General features: G+C 40.6%; 1 protein-coding gene across 1 annotated transcript in view; it reads right to left on the reverse strand.

Moving 5' to 3' along the window:
• LAMA4 (laminin subunit alpha 4) overlaps positions 1–26285 on the reverse strand; it is a 96928-nt gene extending 70643 nt beyond the window's left edge. Inside the window, exons 1-2 of the mRNA XM_088522497.1 lie at positions 25731–26285; positions 4040–4141 (exon numbers count right to left, since the gene is read on the reverse strand). Of these exons, the coding sequence (XP_088378623.1) occupies positions 4040–4141; positions 25731–25931 (303 nt within the window). The 5' untranslated portion in view covers positions 25932–26285. The remainder of the gene's footprint in view (positions 1–4039; positions 4142–25730) is intronic.
• Positions 26286–27070: the final 785 nt, after the last annotated feature.

The following is a 27070-nucleotide window of genomic DNA, read 5'->3' on the forward strand; positions in this document are numbered from 1 at the left end:
GACCTGCCTTGGCAATCATGTGGAACATACTATCCTCTCAGGCATGACTGCCAAATCCATTCCAACCTTTCCACTCAGCTGTAAACCCAAACGCTTAAAAACAAATCACTTCTTACATGACAATATGCAGTATTCTTAAAACTTCCATAAAAGGCTGGAAAGGATTCCAGCAAATTTATCATATTACCGTTGTGACCCTTTGGTCTTTCCTTTTCCACCAAAGTTTTTTTTTTCCTTCTTTTTTTTGAATGGTCTTTTGACACCCTGTGTAGTACATATTAATCAAATATCCAGGAGTGAGATGATAAAAATTCTCCTGCTGCAGTGTTCTCTCCAGGCTTGTTCTTTCTACTCTATGTGGTTCCATGCATTTATGAAGATCTAACCACATAGTAATATTTACCCTCCATTAATGGTAGTAACCTGGAAAGGACAGTGGTATCTCCATCTAACCTAGATATCCAGCTTTGTAATTTCTTTATTTGTTCATCCTTCCAATACATTTTACTGAGCTTCTGAAATCAGTGCCACAGGACTTTTTAGTCACCTCAGGTGACCTTCCTTCCCTAGAGAAGGCAATCAAATGTTTAAAATAGTTGATAAAATCCTGGCCGTTCTGCTATCCACATATGGTGTAAGAATTCATTGCTTTAGACAAATTCTTTCAGCTCTATCTCCCACTCATTTCAGAGTTAACAGACATGACCTCCAGGAAGTTCTGCTCTGGGGCTGCGTCAGGTTGAGGCCCACTGTCATGTCTGAATTTTCAGATTTTGAGCCCTCAACAGAGACACTCTAAAGAAATACCTCAGCTGTGGGTTTTCGATGGGATAAGACCTGGTAGTGGTGAAAGAGGCCAAACATTCCCACATACCTCTGTGTCTTACTGGCTAAAAAACCTGACTGTTTTGGCTTTATGCAGGAGAAATGCACATCACTCCATCTGCAGACTGCCATTTGTAGTTTTTAGAATTTAATCCACTTAACATCACATACATGCTTGTTTCCAAATTCAAAAGCTACAACAAAGCTCTACAACAAATGGCTTCCATTTCTTCTCCTTGTTAATCCTGAGAATGTTACATTAACAAGTCCAAAGTCTAAAATCGATACAAAGAATTAGTCTTCCATGTATCGCCAAGGTGTATGACACAGTCACCTAACGATTTTGAAATGCAGCATTATTTGACACTTGTATCATATTGTTGTATTGTATTATATCATAAATGGAGTTTACACTGTGCTGACTACTCTCTTTTCTTCTAATACTTGGGTGATTTTCTCCATTAAAAAGTGGAGAAAAATGGAGTGGCTGTTTAGTTTTAATTGCAAAATCATGTGATTGATCTCTGTACCAGTTTTATGTGGACATCTCTGCAAGAAAGGCTGTACATGCAATAATTTCCCCTGTCTGGTTATCTGATGAGAGTTTTGATTCATTGAGTGTGTCATTCTGTAAGCTTTTAGAGACCTGTGGGGTTGATTTATACACTATGAATAAGGCCGAGAGAAGATTTAAAATGAGAATGCTAACCCATACTTATGTCAGCAGAAATTAAAGCTGTGACTACTTTACCCTAAGGCATCATTAATATGGATTTAATTTTATTTGATTTCAAATTCAGGGCAGAGGCCAATGAAAATTTCATTAATTTGTATGCTGTGGGAAGTACAATCATCAAATTGATTTGGGGGATTTGCATAACATGAAGATCTTAGAGCATTATACTGAATCTGACCCTTATATTTCATCCCTTTTGGAGTAATGTACTTTTTCATTTTCCTATTGCCCTAGACTTGTTCATTTAATCAATCCCTATATTTTAGTTATTATTTCAACTACCAAAAATAATTATCCACCAGCTGAATAGGGAGTTACTGTTACTTTCATCATGTCTTCAATCATTCTTAGCAGGGTTAAATTTTTTTTTTCATATTTTTTCATATTTTTTTCATATCATTCCATTGTATGTATGTAGCCCTGACTGGATTTTTAGCCAGAGCCATTGCTGTCCTTCTCCAGGCTTTCCAGGAGAAGTGGTCTCTAAGGAAGGGCTGCTTTGTCCATTGATTCTAATGCTGTGCAGATCATTAACCTTCAAGCCTCCTCTTCCCAAATATCTCCCATTCTTTCATTTAATCTGTTTATTCCTGCTCTAATCCAAATTCCATCTTTCTTTACTTCTCCAGGCATTTCTTCTCCCAGGCTTTCCCAGGCAAATTTCACTAGTCTTCAGAATTTCCTTGGAGTTTTCCATGTACCCAGGAAACCTCTGTTACTGCAGTCTCCATGGGTTTCTCTATTCTGTTTTATGCTATCATGCCTTCGTAAACCCTTTCATTTTGCTATTTCCTTGCACCGTGTTCTTTCCCTCTCCCTTTCATTCCTTTTTCCTTTAAGTCTTTTCTCTATTCATCCTTACTCATAAGTAAATGGCCTGAGCAGGAGCTTACTTGAATTCAAGAAACAAACTGGTGTTCATCTCAGTTCTGTCTTTTACTAACGATCAGTTCAGACAGTCTACTGTCCCAGATAAATATCAGAATCTGAAATACATGGATATATTCAGACTACTTTCTGCGATGTCAGTAACTTTTTTTTGTCCTCAACTCCTGACATTGGCCTTCTTTTTCTATAAGACAGGAAACAAATCTGCTTTTGTATTTGAAATCTGTGGATATAATCCCCTTCCTCTCTCATATACTTTGCTCTAGACAAGCTCCGATAGAGTCATCGGAGGCATACTTTAGCCAAACTCTCTCTCTTCTTCTTAAGCCTTCCATCAGAAGTTTCCTCTTGTCACAGTCTCATGAGAAAAGCCATGTGCATGTGAAATAAGAAAAGTTTGGCATGCCTGGCAGTGTAGGGCCTTTAAAAGAATATCAAAGCAGTAAACCAGGATGTTTTATAGACACTAACCAAACCCAAACACACCGCAACAGCCATGCCAGCTAATTGCCCTTGAGTTGAACAGTTGCGCTGTCTTATTCCCATAGGAATAAAAATGGTAAGAAATATGCTATGGAATATGGCATTATGTATGTGTATAACTACAAACTTGATGTAGGCTGCAGTAATACAAAGTATGTGGAAATTAGCAGGCTGTTTTATGAAGAGACAAACTCAGGGCAAAGGTATGTGACTTGTCAAAAGAAACACAATAAATTTGTTGCAGAAGTAGGAGCTCTGAGCTCTGCTCCTGCTTTATAGGCCTATAAAGAATACACAAATGCCTGGCTCTTCCATGTGCTTCAGACACATCACAAGTATTAACTTCCATCCATTTTGGCGTATTATTGCTCTGATCGCCCACTAGCAATTGGCTTAGCTTCACTGCACTAGATTTTGTTCTGGAACTACAAGTGATTGATTTCTAATACTAACCCACAGCTTTTTGTATTAGCTGATAATGAGTGAGAATGAGCACAAGGCAAATTGTGATACTACCTCAGAGTTCCATGTGCTCTTTCCTTGCTGTATTATTTCTACCTCCTCATGTTGTTACTTCTCAGCAGGAGGCTGCCATGCAGTAGAATTACTATGGATAAGACATATATATACACTTACAGAGGTCACTCAGCATCGTAAATTGTTTATATGATATACAGCACTATGTTCATAAAGGGAAGAATGAAATGTGTTTGAATTTATACATATTTCTTCAGGAGAATGCAAAATCATTTTCATATTTTGATAGAAGAAAACCTTTCTCCAGCCCTCACAAATGCTACCTGAATGTTTTGAATCTGCAGAGGTAATTTCAGTGAGTGAGAGTGAAATTTGGTTAGGATAATCTTGTTAATATTTTGATCTTGGCTCTGCTTATGATTGTCCTTCAGCAAAAAACTCCTGTGAGGTTTTTGCAATTGAATTTTGAAATTCAACATTGGAGTTAATAGAAGAGCCACAGTTACTTGGATTTTTCTCGAAAATATTTCCTTCATGTGAAGCCTCATAAATGAAAGGGTTTGGTTATCATTAAAATAAAAAGTCATATCATTCAGTGAGAGACTGGCAGAGAAGATAGAAATTCCTTACCACACAGATTCCAGATCCATCGAGACATCTGTTTGCATTGCCATTGCAGCTGCAAGGAGAACATTTTCCTGAGTTGGTGCGGTAAAATCCTTCTTGGCATCCCTGCATTGAAAATAAAAATAAAGTATTTTCTATACATACGTATTCTGAGAGTTTGGTTTGGCTACGAGGCAGGGGAAAGCAAGAATTACAACTGCTGGGTCTCCCCAGAGAACACTACACAGGCCCGTTTAGTAGACCACACACAGGGCTGAACTTGAGTTTGTTGTTACGCTCCCTGCCCTGCTGGTTGCTTTTTTCCTCTTACACTCTTTAAGCTGTCAGCATTCCTTCATGAGCCTCATTTCCTGTCCCCTGTCCTTCACTGGGTGCCTGCATGACACTGAGGAGCCTGCAGATTCTCACTGAACTTTGTACTATTTAACTAGAAATGATAGTTGGTCTTCAGTAAGGAAGGTGTGTTTGGAGGAAAGGAAAAGTTTTTACTTGAAAAAGGAAAGAATAAAGCAAGCTTACTAAGAGCAAACTTTGTATTCACTTTGATGAGCTTTGGATGAGGATCCTAGGCAAGACTGAAACCTCTGTTACTCAGGTGTCACCATCTCACTCTTGTGTAGCCGTCTCTGTGTTATATGTGACGCTATATCTCTGCAGACCAGTGTATTTTGGACCCTAAAGCTCTTTCTTATCTTGTGTAACTTTTGCAGTACTTCTTGCAGAGCTAATGTGAAGGCCGAGGCACATGATTTAGATCTCCAGACACTACTTGCCACACTCTCTTTTTGCTCTCATTTAGAAAATCTGTCCTTGAGGTGGCTGTCAGAGCTTGAAACATGCCAGGCTTTCCCAGATTACCTTTCTGGATGACTCTTCGGTGCTTTGTGTACTTTGTGGTTCTTGAAGTCCCTTATTCTTGCAACAGGTGGGAAATTCTAGCAAATCAGGAGGGCATGGTCTTACCTACTTTGCATTAGTGTGAGGTATGAAGCTTCTAATTATATTGTACTGATCTACTTGGAGTTAGATTTGCTTTGCATCTCCTTCTCCCTCATTTTCCTGGGATGCCCTGAAAAAAAATGATGATTTCTCATCTGTGTGGGCCTATCCATTGCTTCCCATGTCCACTCTGAGCTGTAACATGAACAGAAGGTCTACAGCACTGGATGTAGCACCGTGCAGTGATGCTTGCCCTAGCTGCAAAAACTAGCCCAAGAGGGTTATTGCTAGCCAGACCTGCTGTTGGCTGCAGCTATTTAGCACAGTGCTATGGCTACTTTGTTTCTGAGACTTGGGTTAGTAAGTCTTCATGGTGCTGTAGATGCAGCTGCGAGGAGATGGCTAGCAAGAGGCAGTGATGCTGAGATTCATCAGTATGTTAGCTTCTGTGCTCAGGCGTGGATAGGGACTTTTATCCATCTATATCAGCTGTCTGTTTAGAAAATAATGCATCTTATAAGATGACTAACAACAAGCTTTTAAAATTGAGCCTTAAAAATGAGTCATTAATCCAGTCTTATCCCAGCGAGCTCCAAGAATCTGAGATGAACATAAATGGAAAACTCAGCTGCCTTTACCATTCTTACACACAATATTTTATCTGATTTGCTTTGGAAACACTTTCTTAGATAAAAGCTCCTGAGAGGAAAAGCTTTCGTACCATAGCCACACTGGGACAGCAGAAATGCTGTCCATTTGTTCGCTCATTTCTTTCAGTTGTTTAGTCTTAACACAGAAATGTAGGACTGGCTCCCACTAGACTAAGGATTTCAGCTGAATGATTACACCCCACACTGTGGAAGGAAGACAATTAGTTTCTAAATTGAAAACAGATTCTTATCCCAGTGTCTTTCTTGGCAATATTTCTCTCCACCCATACAGATCTAAGGCGTGTTATGTTCTCCTGATGCCCTTCAACAGGTGGGTGGTCCTAGCTGATCCATTAATATCTCCCCCAAAACTGCAAAAACCCAATTTTGCAGTTCTGAGCAGCATCATTTTTGACATATAGTGCTGAATATAGACATTGAAAATGTATGAGTGTATGTAAATGTGCCTATGTAAATTATTCAGTCAGCCATAAATATAATTTGCTTGGAAGTTAAGCTAGAGGTATGTCTGCACTGCAGCCAGAAGTGCGATTTCAAAAGGTGAGTTTTCATGTAGTTAACTAACCTACCAGTGGCAAGTTAGGTCCAGTTCAGTGCAACTTCACTGGAGGCAGCTGTATGGGCAGAGCTGCATGGCCTTCACTGAAGCCCCTGAGAACCAACATACCCCCTTCTGCCTTTGAGCTCTTCGAGGTGTCTGTCTTAGGCTGAGGTGCCTTTGTTATTGTGACTGTCAGAGCCCTTCTTGAAAATGAGATGCAGGCTTCTAAGTCACGAGTGCTTTTTGGAAACATTATCTTCCCATACAACCCAATTCATCACAAGAGCTTGAAAAGTACACATGCTCGCTATTTTAATACACTGCTTTAAACCATGGGTTGCATCAATTTAGACCAGAAATGAGGTATTGACAATCAAGGGTATGAGTGAAGTGAAAATGAGAGGAAAATTGGATCCATATTGCTTTGAGTTCAAAAGTTTTCTCAGGCTCTCTCAATTAATCTGATATATTTTTGTTGCTCCTTGCCCTACTAGTGATAATGGAGTGATCTGTTAGATGTTCCAGGGTGTGAGCCAACAATATATTTATAAAAAGAAGTGTCAGAGTGTCGAGATAATTGAGGGATGCAAATGGCCGAATGTTCTGGGAGCACAAAGTAATTGCACGCAGAGCACAAACAGGTCTGGAAAAAAAATGAAAATACCATCCTTGAAAAATCATTATGTAGGTAGTTGAGTGAGCAACATTTCCATCCACTGGCCTTTTGTGAATGGTGAAGACATTAATGGGCCAAAATGGGAGGTCTGTGTTAGCATTTATATCTTTTTAATTATTGGATACTAACTACAGTGACTCTTTTGCCTAAGGGACAATATTTGTTCCAGTGTTCTAGTTCAATCCAAAAAGTTTAATGTTGCTAAACCTTTTATAATCTTGCATACTCTTGATGCTTTTATCTATTTATTTATTTATTTATTTATTGCACCTGGCTTTAATTATTACATTAAAAAAAAAAACAAAAACCATCTGCAGTGCTGCAAGTGCTATAGAGCCGCTAGTCCAATTCTGTTGCTTCGGACCCTTCTGATGGCACGGGTACGAGATCGGACTGTAGGTGGATGCCGAAACGGAGGAACGGTCTTCTCCCACTTTCATCCAAGTAGTTCCCCTGATTTCACTGTAGCTGCTTTTGATCTGTACCTCAATAACTGAGGGCAGAATTGGCTCCCTATTCCTTCCATGCTACAATGGTTCAACCATGCCATAGTAATTTTTTTTTTTGCTGTTTGCAAATAACTGCAGACTTGTTCTTCCCAAAACAGAGAGTTGTGCTGGTAATATGCACAGGCTGCTCTTGTGGTTAAAACTATATTAGCCAACTAGAGGAGGGCAAAAGCATGGCTCCAGGCACTGGCTCAAATCATCCATGCTGTTTAACTGTTCCTTTTCTGCCATGAATTTTCCCTTTGCCAAATTTTGCTCTTGTTTTTGTTGCACAGCACCACCAAAGCACAGCTCAGAGCATGACATTTGCTCTAGATGTTCCCACAAGGCAGTATATATGGAATACTTTTTTTCTGTAGATATAGACATTATCTGCCATCTAATGTCCAGAATACATGGGATCTTTCTTTAGCTAATGCTGAAACTTCTGAGTTTTCTGTGAATATAAAAAGTGCAAAGGGAGTCTTTCTTTTGCTCAAAAGACACCTTTAGAGTCTTTTATACTCTTTGATATTTCCAGCTTTCTCTGGAGTACTGGGATACATGGAGAGTTGTGGATCCAGGGTTAAATGATCTCCATGATCTACACGGAGTATCAGCTTCCAAGGCACTGATAAGTTTAATTTCCTCTAAGACTGAGTCATAACTGCCCCGCAGTGTTGCAGTCTCTAGTTTTTGAGAGAGAGGCAAAAGGTTCCCTTCCTGCCAGGTCTAAGAAAGATCCTCAGTGGGTTGCATGCTGTTCAGGTAAAAGCGCAAAGATCAATCATCATCTACTACTATCTAGAGACTTTAAAAGTCAGTTCAGTGCAGCCTGGTCGTACTTGCAAAAATACCAAGAAAGTTTTATCCTCAGTTATGAATACCAGCATTTTGTTTGGAAGTCTGATTTTAGAGTCCAAGAGGCAAAAAAAAAAAAACAAAACCTTTTTTTTGGTTTTTGTTTTGTTTCTGGCAACACATATGCATGTTGATATAGCTAGAGGCTAGACAAATGGTTGTAGCATAATTTATGATATGGTAGCCAAGCCATTGGAACCGTTCCTGAGCATGCTCTTAGCCCAGGGCAAATGAAAATTGTTTTATTTTACTGCTAAATGAAAGAGAGTTAAATAAAGTCTTAATACTTGTCCTCTGGTGTTGGTTGGGAATATACATGGAGATAGCTACTGTGGCTCAGATGACATTATTTTGTTTTGATGGTGCACCAAGTGCATTGGATATACAAGTTCAGCCTAGGTAAAGACCTTTTGTGCATTAGAGTTTACCATATTTTCTGCAGTTCGAGCTGCTCTGTAAAGGCCATAAAAATACTGTCAGAATATATATATATACTCAAGAGAGTCTTAGCAATTTACTGACTCAGGGGTAGCTATGGGGTTTGATGTGGTAAGTTATCTCTCAATAGAAACCTATCTGTGGATAATTGTGACATACATGGCAAACTATTTAGAACCGCAGGACCCTCAAAAGTTCCCACTGCCCTTTTTCCCTTAACCCCTGAAGAAGATAAACTTTACTAGACCATTACCAAAGCTTGGCCTTAGAGCCCAGGGTAAAGAAAATAGAAGAATATTGCTTTCGTGATGTAGCAGGGAATGACATCATGTCAGCCATGTCAGTACATGTCAGAATCAGACATGTGTGAGTAAATAAAACACAGTTTTTAATGTGATGATGAAAACAACTGGACAAATTGCTGGGTGGGGCTATGGATTTTTCATTCCTTGATAGCTTCAGATCAAGATGCCATGCTTTTTCTGGCAGTCATGCTTTAGCTAAACAGAAGTTTAGAACTCAGCATAGGACTAATTCCCTGAAACTCTGTATTGTTTGCTATACCAGGGTGAATAAATAATCTAAATATCCTCCACTGGCATTTAAATCTGTGGGTCTATAAAAGACACTGGTTGACGGGAAGTGCATGGTATTGCCATGGAAACAACAGACATCTACTCCTTGGGGGATATTTTCAAAACCAAAGCAAACATACTTGCCTTTGTTTATATTTTTATGAGCAGCATTCGGAATTGGCAGTCCCTGTTCTGAGGCCTTTTGAAGATTGTTTGCTTAGGCCAACCAGAGATAAATAGCCTACTGCCCTTCCTAAAAATAAAAGATATTTTTCTTCTTGAATCTCTCTCAGTACTTCATGTAATTATTTATTGGAAATAAGAACAGTAGACAAACAACTGCCACCTGGCCCATGATAAAAAATCCATCCTCTACAGTTGATGCCATTCCAAATCTCTCTGTTTTATTTTAGAGTTGATAGGACTCTTTTCTGAAGAGTTTCGTAGTCCTTATCATGTGTAACAGGGACTTCATGTTCAGAAGTACTCAATTCCCCATCAAGTGCCCACAAAAGCATGCCAGATTCTCAGCGTTCAGCAGGTCGCACATGGTGTGTCTGTGTTGGCGTTGAAGAGGGCGCTGGGTGAGATCGCGGAGGAGCCCTCGCCCTGGGGGCAGCCCTGCTCGCACAGCTGGGGCCGTGCGGGCGCAGGGGCATCCTGGCCAGCAGCCTTCACAGCTGGGCAGTACGGGCGCGTGCAGGAAGCCCAAACCACAGCGAGGTGGGAGTCAGCACAGTGCAGAGATCCACCTGGGAAGAAGCCAGCTAGACTCCCTTGGGTATGGCCTAATTGCTCTTATACTAAAATCTATCCAAAGTAAGGCAGCTGTGCCTCTTGCTCTCTATTGATTGTAAAGGAGGCCTTGGAAGACTACCTCAGGAGTAGGCTTCTGTACTATAGAAGTATGGACTCCATATGAAATCCAGGAGAGATGAATCCTATCCCATGTGTCAGGTGTGCTATGATGTGTCCAGATCACAGCTGCTGTGGCATAAGTTTGGCCAAACTGCCAGACATCCTGAAACTCTGGAAGAGTACAAAAGCACCTGGTAGTCTGTTCTCCCAGAAAGCATGTTTAGGAAAATTGGATATATCTAAAGGCCCAGGCAATTCTGTTTCTAAGTTTGACTTCACTTGCTTCTGGCCAGTTCACAGTGCGATCATGGAGGTTTCCCTTCATCTGGGTAGAATCTCCTGTAATACTTACAGCTAGCTTTTCAAGGGAGCTGTTTTACATTACCCTGCACTACTGCCACCTTTTCCAGAGTATAGCTGTGCACTGAGTCTCTGCAGGTAAAATATTTCCAGCCTATCTCTGAGATCTATTTTGCTCCACTTGGGGGGCAGAAGACATAAAGATACATTAATACCTTTGGAAAAAGCTATAATTCTCAGGACGAGTTTTAAAATACCACTGGACATTTACTAGTTGAAAGCTGGTCTCATTGTTGACAGTAAATCAGTCCCACTTTAACTTGGTGGCTTTGGACAACATGGAAAAATATTTAGAAAAAAAGTCTGTAAACAATTTTATTAAGACTTATATTGCCATTTGATATACTGGGTACTCACTGCAAATAAGGTGACTTTAGTTCTAACCCATGCCTGTGTGATACAAAATTATCCCATTTTACTGAGCAAAATTGACTTCTGCCATCATGTTAGTGCTGTCCTGTTCATTTCCATCTCAGCTTGTCAGTGAGCAATATAGTTGCAAGTGGGCAGAGTTTCTGTGGGTGACTTGAACGATCTGCAGAGCTGGTGATTGGAATAAAATTCCTCAGACAATTACTCAGCAAAGTCCTTTGGTTCCCTCCAAGAGACATACATTTTGCTGCCCTAGAATAAACAATAGGCAAATTGTTCCAATAAACAAAGGGTTCGACTCCATGTACATCTTAGCTTAAAATGGTTCTGGGTGGGCACAGGTTGTATGTTTTATAATGCTTGGAAAGTGTTAACTAGGTGATAACAAAACAATGATCTTGACCTCAATGATCTTGATGGTTACATGAGTCTAATTCTAGTATTTTATTCAGTAAGAAAGTACCAAGAGCACCCACATGCCTCCTACATCTGCTGTTCAGTTCGTGGCATAATTGAATCCCAGTCCTTTTAAGCATGGGATCCCAGTTGCAGAGTGATGGACGTTTGACTGGTTTTCGTGCTCCCTGGGAGCAGAGTAACAGACAATTCAAATTCCTCAGCCATTTGCCTGGTTCAAAGATATGTATTCATAAGCCCAGGCACAAGGATTTAGTTCTTCTTGAGTCTGCTGGGAAACTTGCTGCAAACAGAAAGAGCTGTAGTAACACTGCGACCCGCTGTCCTGACCTTCCTGCCTTCTGTGACCTGCAGGAGAAACCCTTCCACACTTGGTGCCAAGAAGGAAAATCCAGCAGATACACAGCACACGCTGTGTGCAGCTGCAGCTCAGCGCAGACGTGCAGTACTGGTGAGCTGGAGCCCAGCACTCAAGAGCCCTGGGTTTTTCCCCTTCTTACGCAGTAGACATTCAGTGCCAAATGGGAGGTGCTTAACTGCTTGAGGTTAAATTCTGGCTCAAGCATTCAGCATCCCTTGCTTTTAGGAATATTGAGAAGTGGAGAACTGCAGAGGGGATCACAGAAGTGTTTGGGTCCCTAGAGATGGGCAAGGGTTACGCGGGGGAAAGAATAGAGCTGTATTTGCTCTGCAGGATTCTGGTACTGGCTCAGACGTGCTGCTTGTTCCCTGAGTCACTGGATGGACTCAAGTTCACATGGAAACCTATGATCTGCACTTGCTGTGTGGGGTCAGTAGAGAGAAAAGTTTGCATACATTCCCTTCTTTCTAAATGCAGAGGCCAAATCCACTGGGGCCATCTGAGGCTGAGTTTACCAGACTAATTATTAATTAATGCCATGGTTTGCATAGACCATGTGGATATGCCTTTAAGTTATGAACATGAAACTCTGCTTTCGATATGGGATTAATTTCCACAAAGTGTGGTCCAAACCTCACGTCTATCCCCTATTCCACCCACCCATGCAGTGTGTGATGGTCTCATGTACTATGTCATACCCCAGACTTTTGAACTTTTGTTTATGAGGGACTCACTGGGGCTTGTTCTCTGGCTTTGGATGCTGTAAACACTTTTGTACCAAATATACACTGCAGTCGAGGAACTCCAGTAAATACATTTTGGGATGAATTTGACTGGCAAAAGTTAGGACTGTGCTGTTTTTGATATCTTACAGTAGATCATGTGACATGTCTGAGCAGCGTGCATCAGCGTGCCTTTTCTATCTGGCCTAGCTTGCCATGAGTGACTGTCTTGCCACATTCTATAACTAGGAAATAAGACATCAATGGAACTCAGTATCAGATCCTGAAAAAAAAAATTCTATATGCTCAAGTTCCTGATTTCCAAAAGCAGAGCAATCACTACTAATGTCATTAAAATTGTGCTTGTAATATTATTTAGTGTTGTTGCTCTTCCTCATAACTTTGTCTTCCTCTATTCCCCCGATGAACACCGGACTGTTGACAAGATTACTGACAATGTGTAATGAAGCAGAGCAATGCTTGTAGACTTGCTTCGAGTTTCCTCAAAAGCTTAGTGAGCACTTGTTACAGTGAGGGTTTAGACAGTATGCTCCCATAGGCTGAGTTATATATAGGGAGGCATTAATGAAATCCATAGCTCCTCAGTTTATATTTATAGCACACATTCACTCCAGATTTCATTTATTCGTTGCCTTTTAGTCCAGTTTGTATTACATATCTCTTTGGACGATGACTGGTCTTGAATGTCATACAAAACCAAACAGATGGGATGACTACTCGTTGGCCCATCCTGGGGGGAGGCCTCTCTGGTTCTCTTGAGTTGTTTCTATTAATGGCATATCCGAACATTATGCTGGCATATTTCCAATCTCCAGATGCCTTCCCTCAGCTCCTGCAGTCCTTCTTCTCTGCTTATTCTTGTGTCCTCTCTGTACTACTTTCTACTTTTACTCTTATCCTCTGTTTTGCCTCTTAGGCTGGAGAAGAGGACACTCAGGGCAAACCTTATTGCTCTCTACAACTACCTGAAAGGAGGTTGTAGTGAGGTGGAGATGTATCTCCTCTAAAATAACTACTAACAGGACAAGAGGAAATGGTCTCAAGTTGTGTTGGGAAGGTTCAGGTTAGACATTAGGAAAAATTCATATATGGAAAGAGTAGTCAAACATTGGAACAGGCTGCCCAGGGAAGTAGTGGAGTCACTATCCCTGGCAGTGTTCAAGAAATGGGTAGATGAGGCGCTTAGGGACATGGTTTAGCAGGCACGGTGTTGAAGGGCCTATGGTTGGACTCAATGATCTTGAAGGTCTTTTCCAACCATTATGATTCTATGGTGCACTTGGATCTAGTCACTCATCCACTTTATGACATACACTTCACCTATGGTGTACTAATACCTTTAGAGCAATAGATTCATTATATTAAGCTTGATAAATTGAAATACTGCTTCAGTATACTGAACAAATGAGGAGCTTATCATCTTGTCTCTGCAGAGTAGCACCTCTCTCCCTAACTATGGTCATAAGGGTACTGGGACACAGCAAAACACATTCTTCTCTCCTCTCTTGCATGACCTTGAGCACCACTCTTCCACTTAGTTTCTCCAACTGTAAAACAGCATAATGACCATAGTCCTCTTTTGGAAAGGGCTTTAGTACATCCTGATGCATAAAAGCACTTAAATTGACAATTACTTGAATATTTTTTACTATTATAATTTGCAGCCATGCTTTCAGGCCATTTTTTGAATTATCTTCCTAATCAGTAGTATCTCTTTTTTTGGAGCCAGGGAAATTTTCCTATTCTTGGACAATGTACACAATGAGGGTTTTATGTTCCTCTGTGTTGGTGTCTAATCCAGGACAGTATCCCGTGAAAACGGCCTGCATAACTTCCATTAGCTCTAGTGTTCACAAGACAAAGTCCCTCCATGCACTGAGTGTGGTCCACAACTGTGAATAAGTCAATAACTTGGTGTCTTTTGAGAGAACTGGTCAAAACCACTAGGAATTTCCCCACAAGGGCAGACATTTCTGGTAGTCTTAACTGGCTTTTTTCAGATGCCTGCAGTAAATATAAAGCTGTTGCCACATCCAAGACTTCCAATGCACTTTTAATCCCACGCTGGAAGCACTTCTTTTTGGCTTCCAACTAAACTACCAGCTTTTAAGTAAGTCATTTGTTTACTTACACAGCACTTCTTGGCATTGTACCATCTTTCTCCTCCCATCTTTTTTTGTCCATCTTTGCTAAGGAATTGTACTGTGCCGTGGTATTTAAGGGCAACTTTTACGAGCAATCTGCAAGGCTTTACTGCCAAAGCATATCAGATATGTGAACAGGGTTAGTCAAAGAGGGCAGGGAGAAGGAGAAAGAATTAAAAATAGACTTCAGTATTAAAATTTCATGTGAGAATGTAAAGCTAACTTTGCAGGACAGCATTTAAGAGATTTAAGGAAATCCTGCTTTCTTCAGTTCGTAAGTGGTAGGAAACATGAATATGGAAAAATCTATTTGATACAATAAATTATTTTGGTTAAAATATCTTTCAGGGCAATTTCATTTGATTTTGTTAGAAACAATGATTAAAAGATGTTTTTGTTCTCAAAGAAACAAGTGAAGGCTTGGAGCTCTACTAAAAGAACAATTAGCAGTTCCCCCTTGTGCTCCATTGCTTCTGCTGAAAACGTCCCCTTTTAACCTGCTAACCTGCCCCATTCATTTCTCTTTATTTGCTACATGTGTCTTTTTAGACCATAACTTGGAAAAGAAGGATTTTGCAGTGAGTGCTTTCAACCATGAAGTTAAAATATATCTGATTTTACAATGCCCTGGTAACGCCCTTTCTAAGAAAGGTCATGCTTCACTTCAAGTTATCATCTGAAGAAATCAATGCACTTAAAATTCCCAGGCTTTGGGGAGTAACAAATTCAAGACTTTCTTTGTGCTTGAATCTCTAAATCCCGATGAAGTGACATTTCAGTGAGATCTTTGTCTTTCTTTGCACAATGACATACTCAGAATTTAGCAACTTAGCAATCAGCCAGCCATACCCTGTCGTCAAACGCTTTGCAGAGAGAGATGCTCTTTAGCTAAATTTATCTGGGCTTTGAAGCCTGACAAACCTAGAGAATTAAAAACAAACAAGCTTGCTCACCAGCTTCCCCTTAGGCCTCCTATCTCTATTTATAATTTCTATAAGCCATCATTACCTCCGCTCTACAGCATCAAATTCTTCTGAACTAGAAAGGTCACAGTCTGACTGTTATTACTGGAGATATTAATTCTGTGTGTGACATCAGAGTGAGGCAGTTAATTAGCCTAGTTAATAGGACAGTGCAGCTGTTAGAGAGCTGTCTGTATGCAGAAAGCCACTGCACTATATTCATCATTTCAAGGGCAGAAACCACATGCAAATCAGTCTTTTACAAATATAAATTTATTTTTTACTTTATAAACATTTTGGTGAGGAACACATTCTTTAGCTCACTCTCCCAATCAATATTCATGATAGATTTTATAGTAAGCACTCTCGTGTAGACCATCATTAAATTACGTTATTTCTCCCCTAAATTTCTGACATTGCTAGTTGTGGAGTATTTATTTCTCCCAGTGCTCCAATGATGTTGCAAATTGGGAATTAACAAGAATTGGTAAAGAGTTTTGGGCACAAGGCTGATAATCTTTTTCTTTATCTACTTATCTTGACAGGTATTTTAGTTCCAATTATGTTTAATGAGATTAGGGACTAAAACAACTACATGAATTACACAGTAAAAAGCTTTCTGTTTTTTTACTTAGCTTGCAAGTAAACTCAAATCTTGGCTGCCGAAATAGTAATTCAGTGAAAAAAACAGTGTTACATACACTTATTTTCTTAATTAAATTCTGAGATGAGGTATGGTCAATAAAAATTCAAGCCTCCCTGCATGAATTTGTCATAGTTCTGGACAACTGAATCTAATAATGAGGTTTTCTGCGTAAGTGATATTAAATGTTTATTAGAACTGAAATGCTGCCTTTTTAGGAAGCTCACTAATCTGGATCTCCAAGCCTTAAAAAAAAATAAAGCAGTGCTGCTATAATCCATAATCCTTTTAAGTAAATGAATATTCACTGGGCAATGAAGCAACTGAATGCTTGTTTTCTCTTAATAGTGCCTTTCTCCTGCTCACTCTGCACCAGTCTCAGTATTGTCCCTTTCTCCCCATGTCCCTGGTGATGCCCAGCGTGGGAGGAAAGTGCTGCAGCGATTCTGGAGCCACATGATGTCTGGCCAGTCAGCAATTGCTAACAGAAATACCTAATGGCAGAACTTTGCCTGTTTTTCCAAGCAAGCAAGCAAGAACAAAACACTGTGAGGTGTCCATTATTTTTATATATTGAGGGGTTGAACTCTCCTCAGAATTTACTGAAAATCTCTAATTGCCTTAAAGGCGGCAAGACAAGCTCTTAATAACAGAATAAGTTTTAAACATCTCTTGTTTTACCTCTGACACTTAGGAATACTTTTGTATAATTTGAGGAGCTATCAACTCATCAGCTTCTTCAAATTGTAAGCTTATTTTTATTGATCATAAAAAAAGGGAGTGGGATGGGGAGGTCTTCTTGAGGTTTTAGTCAAAAAGCTTGTGGACAGCTAAAACTAGCAGGCCTGAAACCAGGTGCTCTGCTTCTAGATAAAATCATCTGCTTGAGCATGCCTCTATGTAAACCTGACAGAATAACTGCGCTTCCTGTGAAAAAGAAGTAATAGCCGAAAGCCAGATGGCATAATGCTGAGCAATGTTATCTCTTACCTTAACTAGGTAATTGTATTTAATTTTGAAAAATTTTCCTGGGCTGAAACCATTTTCAGACTGTTATTCCTTCCCCAGTCCGGTGGAAAACAAAATGCCATTCAGCTGTGATTTAGAGATGGGTTTGGATCCAACATAAACATTTCTCAGCTAGGCATTCACCATAGAAGTGCATAGTCATTTTTTCCATATACAGTGGGAAAGGCAAAGCCTCTGCTTAAAAGGCATTCTTCTCCAAAAAGGGGAAGGGCTAAAAGACTTTAACTGTCTGCAAAGCTGGCTAAAGATTGGAGATTAGTTCCAGCCTCTGCTTTAATGTATTTATTACTGCATCCACTAAGCATAAATCTTACTGTTACAGACACCTGCTGTTGCACATAGAAGTTCTGCATTTGGAAAGGTAGTTATTTACAGGAAAAGGGAAAATAATACTGCTTTGTTTCTTCATTAACCCCTCTGCCTAGACCCCACAAAATATTCACATGAAATGTGTGTGCTGAGTCATACTTTCATCACCTAAGTCAGCCACATGACTGAGACATAATCAGTTGACAACCACAGCAACCCAGAGATTTCCAGATGGGAGACCAAAATTTTCAAGGGTTAAAAAATACAAGTTGCATCGAAAGCAGGTATTGCTCTGCTCATGAGAGTGTTAAAAACTGAGAGGATAAATCTGAGGTATGTCAGCATGGGTGACTGAAGTTTCCTTTGATTTCCCTTGTGCAACCTCCCTAGCATTTGCAGTATTTCCCTGTTCAGTTTTGCTATAACATTATGCCCAGGAGTGGTAGATGACTAGTATAAGAATGGCAGTGGCTGTACTCTGAGAGTGAAGGTGTTTTCAAGTCAGACAGGGCTAGGGAGAAGGGATAGCCTGTCCCCTGTACTCATTGCCCTTCTGCCCATAGCTTGTTTCATCATGGATGTGGCCAGGTAATGAGGAAATCAATTACTTGGCTTGAAAAATGGGAAGACTAGATAGACAGGAAAAAACACTACCAACCTCTTTCTTCATGTCTCACAAAGATTCCTTACTTAAGCCTCCATTTCCAGCTGCCTTAAGAGTAATTATCTGGTGCTGTAGTGATCCTGTAGAGCCTCTACAGAGAATCCTCTCCATTGACAGAAGAGTGGGGAAGCCACTGCATCCCTGCAACAATCTGGGCATAGCACATATATCCCTTCTGACTTTGCACCATGTCTAGACCTTCAATACCCGCCAACTTCCCTGTGAGTGATCTGTGCTAGGTGCTAGTGCTCCCAAGCCCTCTCCAGCCCTCTACTGTCCAGGCTGTGCTAGCTTTCAAGAGCACCTCCATGTGTAGGATATAAAAGTAGCTCAGGGGGAGCTTCCTATATCTTATCCAGCCTACTCATATCTTTTGGTATTGGGACAGATTTTCTATGTATAAAATGCTTGTTTACACAGAGGAATTTGGAGGAAGGATCGCTGGAGCCAGGAAAGGGAAGCACAGCTCCACTTCACTACAGCAACAAGGACTCATGAACAGCAGGCCCATCCAGGCTGGCATCAAAATCCACAACGGGCGGCCCTTGGTGAAAGCGGCCTTGTCTCAGCCTTGGCTGAAAATAGGTCTGCCCGTTTCTTGCCACATGGGACTTCTTTTCATGCAAATGTTGCAGGATCTATGTATGCATCCTGTGTAAGAGGGTAACATATTACTAAACTATCTGGACTTGATCTGACTTAGTTGCTACTTCCTTATGCTCTTTTTTCCTTTTGATGACAATAGTGAAAGGCCAAATAAGTTCATTTTTTTTTCAGTTTTTGTTAGGATGACAGTATTAAGCAAATATTCGCACCTCTCCAATCTTGATTAAAATGGCTCTTTTTACAGATCATATTGCAAGTTGATCAAGCAGATAGATTATTTTTATTCATTAATTATTAAATTATGTTTAAAATCAACATTTTAAGTGTGGCTGGTTCTCTCCATACTGCCTGGCTTCCATATGCAAGGACCTATACAGTAACATTTTAGTTCTGTTTAGAATCTTGTAAACTTGGCATAGTAGTTTCTAATTTTTTTTTCACAAGCTTATGTTATTCTTTATCTCATATTTGGTGTCTTAGTAACTCATGATTGGCAGTCTTTTGGCACTGTTTCTTGATGGTTTGTCTTAAAAAAATCTGGTAGTTTTGAATAATTTGTTTTAAGAAAATAACTGTCTAAAGAATTGTGCAATACAGCTATAAAAGCAGGAACAGCAAAGGCAGACCCTATTTATTTCATTTTTATCAAACTCTGCTTGTATAGACAAATGTATTCTGCATGCATCCTGACTGGAACATTTTGAGATCATTTAACGACAAAGATTTATAATTAAAAAGCAGGGAGATATTCAGCATTATTCAGCAATTGTTGAGTCTCGCACTAGGATGTACAGTGCAAACATCCCTAGCTGACGGTAGTGTCTGAAAATGAGCTGGGATCCGATCCAAATTTTCAAGAAGAGCAATTAAATTGTAACAACCAAATGTGTCTATATTTTGATGCTTGAAATCTATGTCCAGAAGCAACTTGTAAATCTTCAATAACTGGTTGCTTATTACGCAGAAACTACACCAATTTTGCACAACTCTTGAACACAAATTGTAGGTATTTGTTTCCTCTTTAAATCAGGGCAAGTTCTCTTTTCTTCAAAAAACATTTCTTTTAGTGCTTTTCATGCCCCTTAGAAAAACTGGACCTTTCCTTCTGTCAGTGCTTCCCATGCCATGAATAAGAGTGAGCATGAAATGCCTTTTATTGGTTCTCAGAGCCCTGAATAAGCTTTGGGGCACTTAGCTGGTGCTTGCCCAAAACTTTGTGGGAACAAGCTACAGCCGAGTTTATCTTGCATTTTTTTGGTGACTGTGCTTTAAGTACCTTCTTGAAATGGAGAACATTTCCCACTATCCATCTGATCTGTCCTTTGGTTCCATTCACTGCAGCCTCCAATGTTTTAAAAGGTTTGGGATCTGTCAGCTCTTATCCTAGCATCTGATTTCCATTAAAACCTTGATGAGAAACTTAAGCTGGAATCCAAACATCTGCAGTTAAAACTTCCTCCCCGCTAATAGACGTTTCTCAGAACCTAACCTTGTTACACCAGAAAGAAACAGCAGCTAGAAATCCAAATTGCCCATTATGGGAGTTAACCTAACATAACCTTAAGGAACTGAAAAGAAGTTATCTAAAGATCTGCTTTTTCAACGGTGGATGTCTTTTAGTTTAAAAGAATACAAAAATTTATGTCAGGCTAAAACCGTTTTTGGCTCACACCTCAGGATTAGGTCTTCTTGCTTCTTTTAGTACTGGTTTGTTTTGAACAGATTAATACCGCAAATAAGGAGCAAATTGGGCTTTCTCTAAACAGTCTGCAAGATTTTCCATTCCATCTTTTATGGGGGAAGGGGTGAAGGCAATTTGGTGATGGTTTGAGATCTTTGTTTACAAGAGACTAGAACTTTTGAATGCTCTATCTTAGATTATTTAATTTAAGCCATTATACAGAGGCGAGTTTGTCAGGCAATTTCTGCTAATTTGTGTTTATCACCTTAGAAAACCAGAAAGAAAGCATCTGAAATATCAATATTGCTTTTGAAAAGTTAGATCAGCAGCTGCCAGCAGAAGTCAGGTGGGAAACGATTGTCAAACGTCATTTAAGGCACAAGATTCAACAGTTAACTTCTATCTCTTACTGTTGCTTATAGTAAAATGACTAAATTTGCCTTGACTATGATAATTATTTCCTTTTAGAGACTACTTTTCCTCTCTGACCTTCCCCTGAGATAAAAACACTGCTACCGAACACAGTTTTCCTCTTCTATCCATCCAGCAATATCATGCCTTCCTTCACTCTAGGAATTGGCTTCCTGCCTTATCCCAACTATTTCTGTCTTTTCTTTACCCTTAAGACTATAATTCTTGATCTAATTTTTTCCTACCCTTTGTCTTCTTTCTGCTTTAGTTTGCTTCCTTTCCCATCATTTGCTTTATTTCCCAGAGAGGACATTCGAAATGACATTTCTTGAGAACATATCTTTCTTGTCCTCACAGATTTTTTTTTTGCCTTTCTTCTACTAAAGCTTCCTGCACTGATCAACATGGGCTCGCTGAACCTCCTGTAGTCAGAATGAAATGAATTTAGAATAGCCGTCTTCTGGATGGCTCATTTTATGCTGGCTTTTATACTAACTTTTATACAGGCTTATACTCATTTTGCATTAAAGTAAATGACTAAACAATGTGAATGGGAATGATTTATCATGTTCTCTAAAGTTTGAACTCTGGCCCCATTGTTTATTTTCATCTAGGACTTTAGACTCTTAATGTTCCTGAGGAACTGTGCTCCTATTTGTGAACAATCTTCAGCCATACAATTAAAATCATCATATCATAGGAATTGGCAAACGTTGAATGGTGACACAGTGGATCCAGGTCCAAATGATCATACATGACCTACTGCTAGTTTTAAAGGCATGTGTTTGATAACAGGATATAACTATTCTCAAAAGCTAGTTCTGATTTTCAGTCTTGTCTCTGTGCCTTACCAAAAATAGAAATGTCTCTCTACAACTCTTTCCTTCTGCCGTGTTTGAGCTAGTGCATGAAATGTGAGCCTACACCTGACAAAGAAATCTAATGATTGCCACTCAGCTTCTTATCTTTCATTTGAAATTCGACTGTCAGTTTTACTGCTTTCATCTCTGATTATCTTCCTTGCAAAATATTCTAGTCTTTCTGTTTTTATAAAATCAGTCTCGAATCCAATGCCGCCAACTGCATTTGGGTTATGCTGACACGTTGGGTCCAGAACTTTGTGCTCACTTCCCTTCTCCCTCCCATCTCCCATGTACATCACAGTTTTGGTTCTGTTACATCTTCTCTTATTGCATTTGTGAGCCAAAGAATGTAATCATCTTGAAACAGGATACAAGCAATGTGGGTACTTCATGGAGTGTTTTTATAATGGTCTGCCTCTTCACAGAGAATCTGATACAACTGGATAAATTGCTCCGTGCTTAATTACCTTAAAAGTTAAAATTCATGAATAATTTTACTTTAAGCTTCCATTTCCAGGTGTTGTGTATATTAGGCCTTCACTTACTAGACTGGGGAACTTGTTAAATTTTTGCTGCTTGTGTAAGTACTTATACAACATGACCAAAGGTTTTTACTTAGCGTCCTTCTGAACTAAACAGATTTGAGTTCTGGAATCTCTCAGTTGTCTTTAAACTCTTAACACTTTAATCCTTCTCATGATACTTTCTGAATCATTTCCTTTAATTTATAAGCTTTCTTCTTGAAACACAGACACAGAGCTGAATACATTAGTCCATGATGGTTGTATCAGCTCTAACTTTGAATGTAGTGTGGCTGTTATTTTGTATAGAATGTAGTCCAGGAAATTTAACCTAAACTTTGTGCCTCAAGCTTTTGTTGATTAATGAAATAGTCCTGAAGTGAGTAGCCAATGTAGTCTTCACAGAGGAAGAGGCTTCTCTAGGGCCTCCAGGTGTCTCCATTGAACATGCAGGGATTTTAGGCATATACTTGAATATTGAGCCCAATTAAGATTTGGCAATTTTTTATGCCAAAATTAGGTGCTGTGGATCCCATATAAATACTGCTTTACAACCAAGGCACCAATGTACTTACTCTGTATGTTAACCAACAGAGATCCAAGCACTCACCTTGCACCGATTTTCTAGGACCCTCCCGGAAATGATTGCTCAGTATGATCCTATACTTTGAGACCAACCACTAAAACAGTTTTTAATCCACATAGAGTACATTATTAATTTTGTATTCTTCCAAAATGTCCTCTGAGGTCAAACTCAATCCCGTGCTCTGTTGTATGAGTGGGTACAGCATATGAGTATCGTATTCAAAAAGTAGTTAGTGCTCTTCCCTCTGCTACAAAGAGGCTTTCATTTAAATCTAAGGCCCAGGAAAATGCCACACTTACTTACATTATTTCTGATCTTTTTAAACCACATCTACAAATTCCTTAGGATTGCCAAATATAGGAAAGAAAGAGGAGTGGAAAACCAAGAAATATTCACTGGTATGTTTGTTTACATTAGTTGGGGTCTCCTATTTTTCTATAGGTTCATAACATGGTACTCTGAATAGGATATAAGAACATTTCACTGGGTATAGGTCAGAAACTCCCACCAACTCTGTGTTGGACCTTTCAGATTTCTGAAGACATTAAGTGGAGCAGAACGCTATGCAGGGCAAATACCGTCCGCCACCTGTCCCACACGCTGAAAAGCCGTGATTTCTGTCTTTCCTGATGTGTTCTCTGGCTTTATGGCAGTGTGTTTAACTTTGTGGTTGACTGGCACCACAGTCCACTATGAAGCACTATGTACAGCGAGTCTGCGGTTCTGTAATTCTGCCTCACAGATCTGCTGCCTATATAATTTGGCACTATTCAATGTGACTAACAGCCTCTGTCTGCCTGGGAGAATTATAGGCCTGAGTCAATATTTAGACTAAGGAGTTGAATCAAACAGTGCTGTGTAAGGGAGTTTATACTGCGGTTCAGTGTGAGCTGTGGGCTAAGAACTCAACCCAGAAAAGGGCTAATTTAACACTGCTATGGTAAGTCCTGTTCCCAGGGTAGGTGGGCTGTGGACAGGGGAAACTCTGCGAGGGGTGGAGGAAATGTTCCTTCTTCAGGTGAAAAACCTTCAGACTGTCGCTCTTTGGCCACTACATTAGCCTCTGGATTTAGAGCAGGCTTTCCTGGCTCCCGCTGCCATTGATGTACACGAGTCTACAGGCAGCAGGTGCAGAGCCTTCAGCCCTATCCAAATAGAGCATCCTCCTGTGCTTCTCTGGAAACTGCCCCTATGGTGGGCCCTGGTGCACGATAGGGAAGTGAATCTGTAGGTAGGGAAAGAGCCAGAAATCCTGGCTCCCTGCTCATGAAAGACTAGTATTCGCAGTTGGAGCCCTTAACATCATTATAGCAGGCAGCATCCAGTCATAGTATGGGATCTGAAGGCTGCCATTGCTGGAGCTGAGGTAAACTGTTAGAGCAAACACTAGTTACTGAATCTATTAAATCAGAGTGTGCAAAATAAAGTTTTGGGATGACTAAGAAGAGTGAAAGAGACTAGGATGTTCCTCCTGTGCAATGGCCAATACATCCCACAGCACCTTCCTAAGATAAAGTCCAATATATTAAAATGAAGCAATATACAGTGTGTCTTTGGGAAAACTGTACAACATGATCATACTGAGAAAGCCTGGTGAGGGCTTATGCACGTTGTTCTCAGAAATCTGACTACAAACCCCCTTTGGCTCTTAAATCAGGCATTTCATTTAGGGATTTTCCATTTTGTAAGCAACAGGTGGCAACGCAGCTTCCCAGGGGCTGATCCCAGGCCAGGGAAGAGACGTACGTCCCACGCCATGGAGTCCATCCAAGCCCAAGCCAGCTCCTGGGAGCTCCTACATTAAGCAGAGTGGAGTTCTGGTTCCAGCTTTCTCACACAGGTCATGTTTCGCACCAAGGCACTGACAGGGTGGGAAGGCGTTTTCTGAGATTGCGCAGCTGCTTGGAAGCTCTGCAGCACGGGGAAGGTCTCTGCTCAGCCCTGTCGTAACCCCAGCTGTCTGAGAGGCTTCTCCATGCAACTCCACACATTTATTTCCATGGCCTTTAGTTCTGGCAATTGCAGCATAGGGGGAAGTATTAGGCCTGTGGTATAAAAGAATGTGATCTTGATATCGTCACGGTGACATGGCTGTGCTAATCTCACCTCGTTTTTGGATGTTATGCTAGAAGAACTACTCTGTCCCTTCCCATGACCTTATGTAACTTGATTTGGCTCCTACTTTGCATCTCCCACACATGAGACATTACTGTCTCCCCCTCTCAGTGTATGCTAGAGTATTTTATTGTTTACTCAAGCTGTACTTTTGAATAGTTCATTCCAGATGCAGCCTTGTTAAAATCAGAGGTATCGACCAATCCCAATTCACAGGGGCTGCAGGAAATTTTTCCACAGTCAGTTTGTTTCTCAGATCTCTCTAATTTCATTTGTCACTAATCCTAACCTCATAACATTTTGGGAAGGCTTAAATCTCTGCAGGTGTTTTCTCTGCAGGCTGTTTGCCATGCACATTTGATTTACTATCCTGCTCCCATTAAAAAAAAAAAAAAAAAAACTTTAGATTTTGCAGAGAGATGGCCCTAAGAGAAAAAAAAACATGAAGTTCTACAATACAGTGTCTGGCACCAGGAGAAGGACTCTTTTGGGAAGTTTAAGTGAATTAAAATCCCAGGAACTACACAAGGCAAACAGAAAAGTGTTGTGACAATTAACCCTTGTAAAATAGCTCTGCTTGGACAGGCCTGTTTAGTTATGTTGGCAGGAAAGTCAGGGACGTGCTAAGCTAGTCTCCCTGCAAAGTACAGCAGCTGTCTGCGCACAGCGGGCAGCGCATGGGCAGAGTTTGAAGTCTGAACTGTATCTTTCAAAACGCAACGTCTCCGACCCCCCACCGAAACCCCCGGTATCACTTTAAGGATCAAATGATTAAGCTAACATTAACCAGATGGGAACTTCCACACGGACGGATGAAAGCAGAGGAGCGCAGACACTAGAGAGAGAAGGAGTTACTGTACCTCGGCAAAGGGCACCCAACTTCCAGGAGCTACTGCCTGCTGCTGCCCTCTGGTATCAGTGGCTTCTTGCACGCTGACCGCTGAGCTACCTTCAATGTCAAAATGGAAAGCGCCTCCCTCACTTGAGGCTGTGCTGGAGGAGAAGCATCTCAGAAAGAGTAATATAGGAAAAATGCAGGGCCAGGCGAAGATCAAAGCCATTTCCTCCCCTTACATCCAGCAGTGGTCTTCTAGCGTCTCGGTAATTGTTTACCCTCTTCTGCAATCAGCCCCCCTTGGTTTAGTGGTGCCTCAGTTATTTTAACTTTCTTTCAGCGTGCAGTTTCCAGATGTGGCACTTCAAGGCAGCCTAACCAGATCCTTATTTAAAAGAGAAAAAAAAAAAAAAAAAGGAAAAGAAGGGAAGAAAAGCGCTTTTGCTGCCTTCCTCGTTCACTCTCTGTGCCTGTGGCTCCTCTTTTTCCCCAGAGGCTCCAGCTCAATAACATACAGATGGGCAGTGCTTAAGCAGAGAGTGTCAAACAGAGATTGTATTCCAGGAAAGCACCACTCGCTCCCCAGCCACCTTATCTCCCTCTGTCAGGATACAGACTGCCGCTGCGCGCAGGGCTCTGGCTTCCTTCACATGTTCACATCAGTCCCTTTTTACCTTTCGTGTCGAGACCCTCCCACTCAAACTTTCCCGTTCGGAAAGTGAGGTCACCCTTCCCTCCCCCTGCACACCCCCCAGCTGCACTTGGACACGATCTGACTACTCCACGCAAAGCAGTGACTCTTGTGGCTGCTTTTTAGTGTCCCCAGTGCATTCAGTGAAAGACAGAAAGGTGCCAAATTTATTAAAAAAACACTAGACAATCCTTTTTTTTTTATGTGGGGGAAGGGAGGTTGTGGGTAGGAGGAGGGAGAGACAGGCTGGCTGTGCCATGGGCTAATAAGGGTAAGTGGTTTCTCTAACAGGCTTCTTTCTAATCCTTTCCTTCAAGCCCACCTCTCAGCTTCTTGCAGGCTCGTGAAAAAGTTCACTGCAATTTTGGAAAATGACTTCATTCCTGAGACTCATGAACTTTTATTTACAAAGAGCATCTTGTACTCCTTTTTTCAAGAGATGCTTTGTGAGGCCCTGGTAACAAGGCTCGCAGTGTATGAAAGCAAGCTGAATATATTGCCTACAGTTGACCTAATTTTAAGACTGCAATCTTACAAAGGCAAAGCAGTAACATTTCCTTGGTTTTCGGCAAAGTCGGGATATAATTACACTTATGTGCACCATTCAAGCTAGGGCATCAGCACCCTGTCCTTTATCTGTCCTCTTTTCAGGGATGTGTAACACCTTTGTACTC

This window comes from Tinamus guttatus, unplaced genomic scaffold (genome assembly GCF_059628265.1).
Source record: "Tinamus guttatus ecotype Peru unplaced genomic scaffold, ASM5962826v1 Tinamus_guttatus_pri_ptg000010l, whole genome shotgun sequence".
Taxonomy (NCBI): Eukaryota; Metazoa; Chordata; class Aves; order Tinamiformes; family Tinamidae; genus Tinamus; species Tinamus guttatus.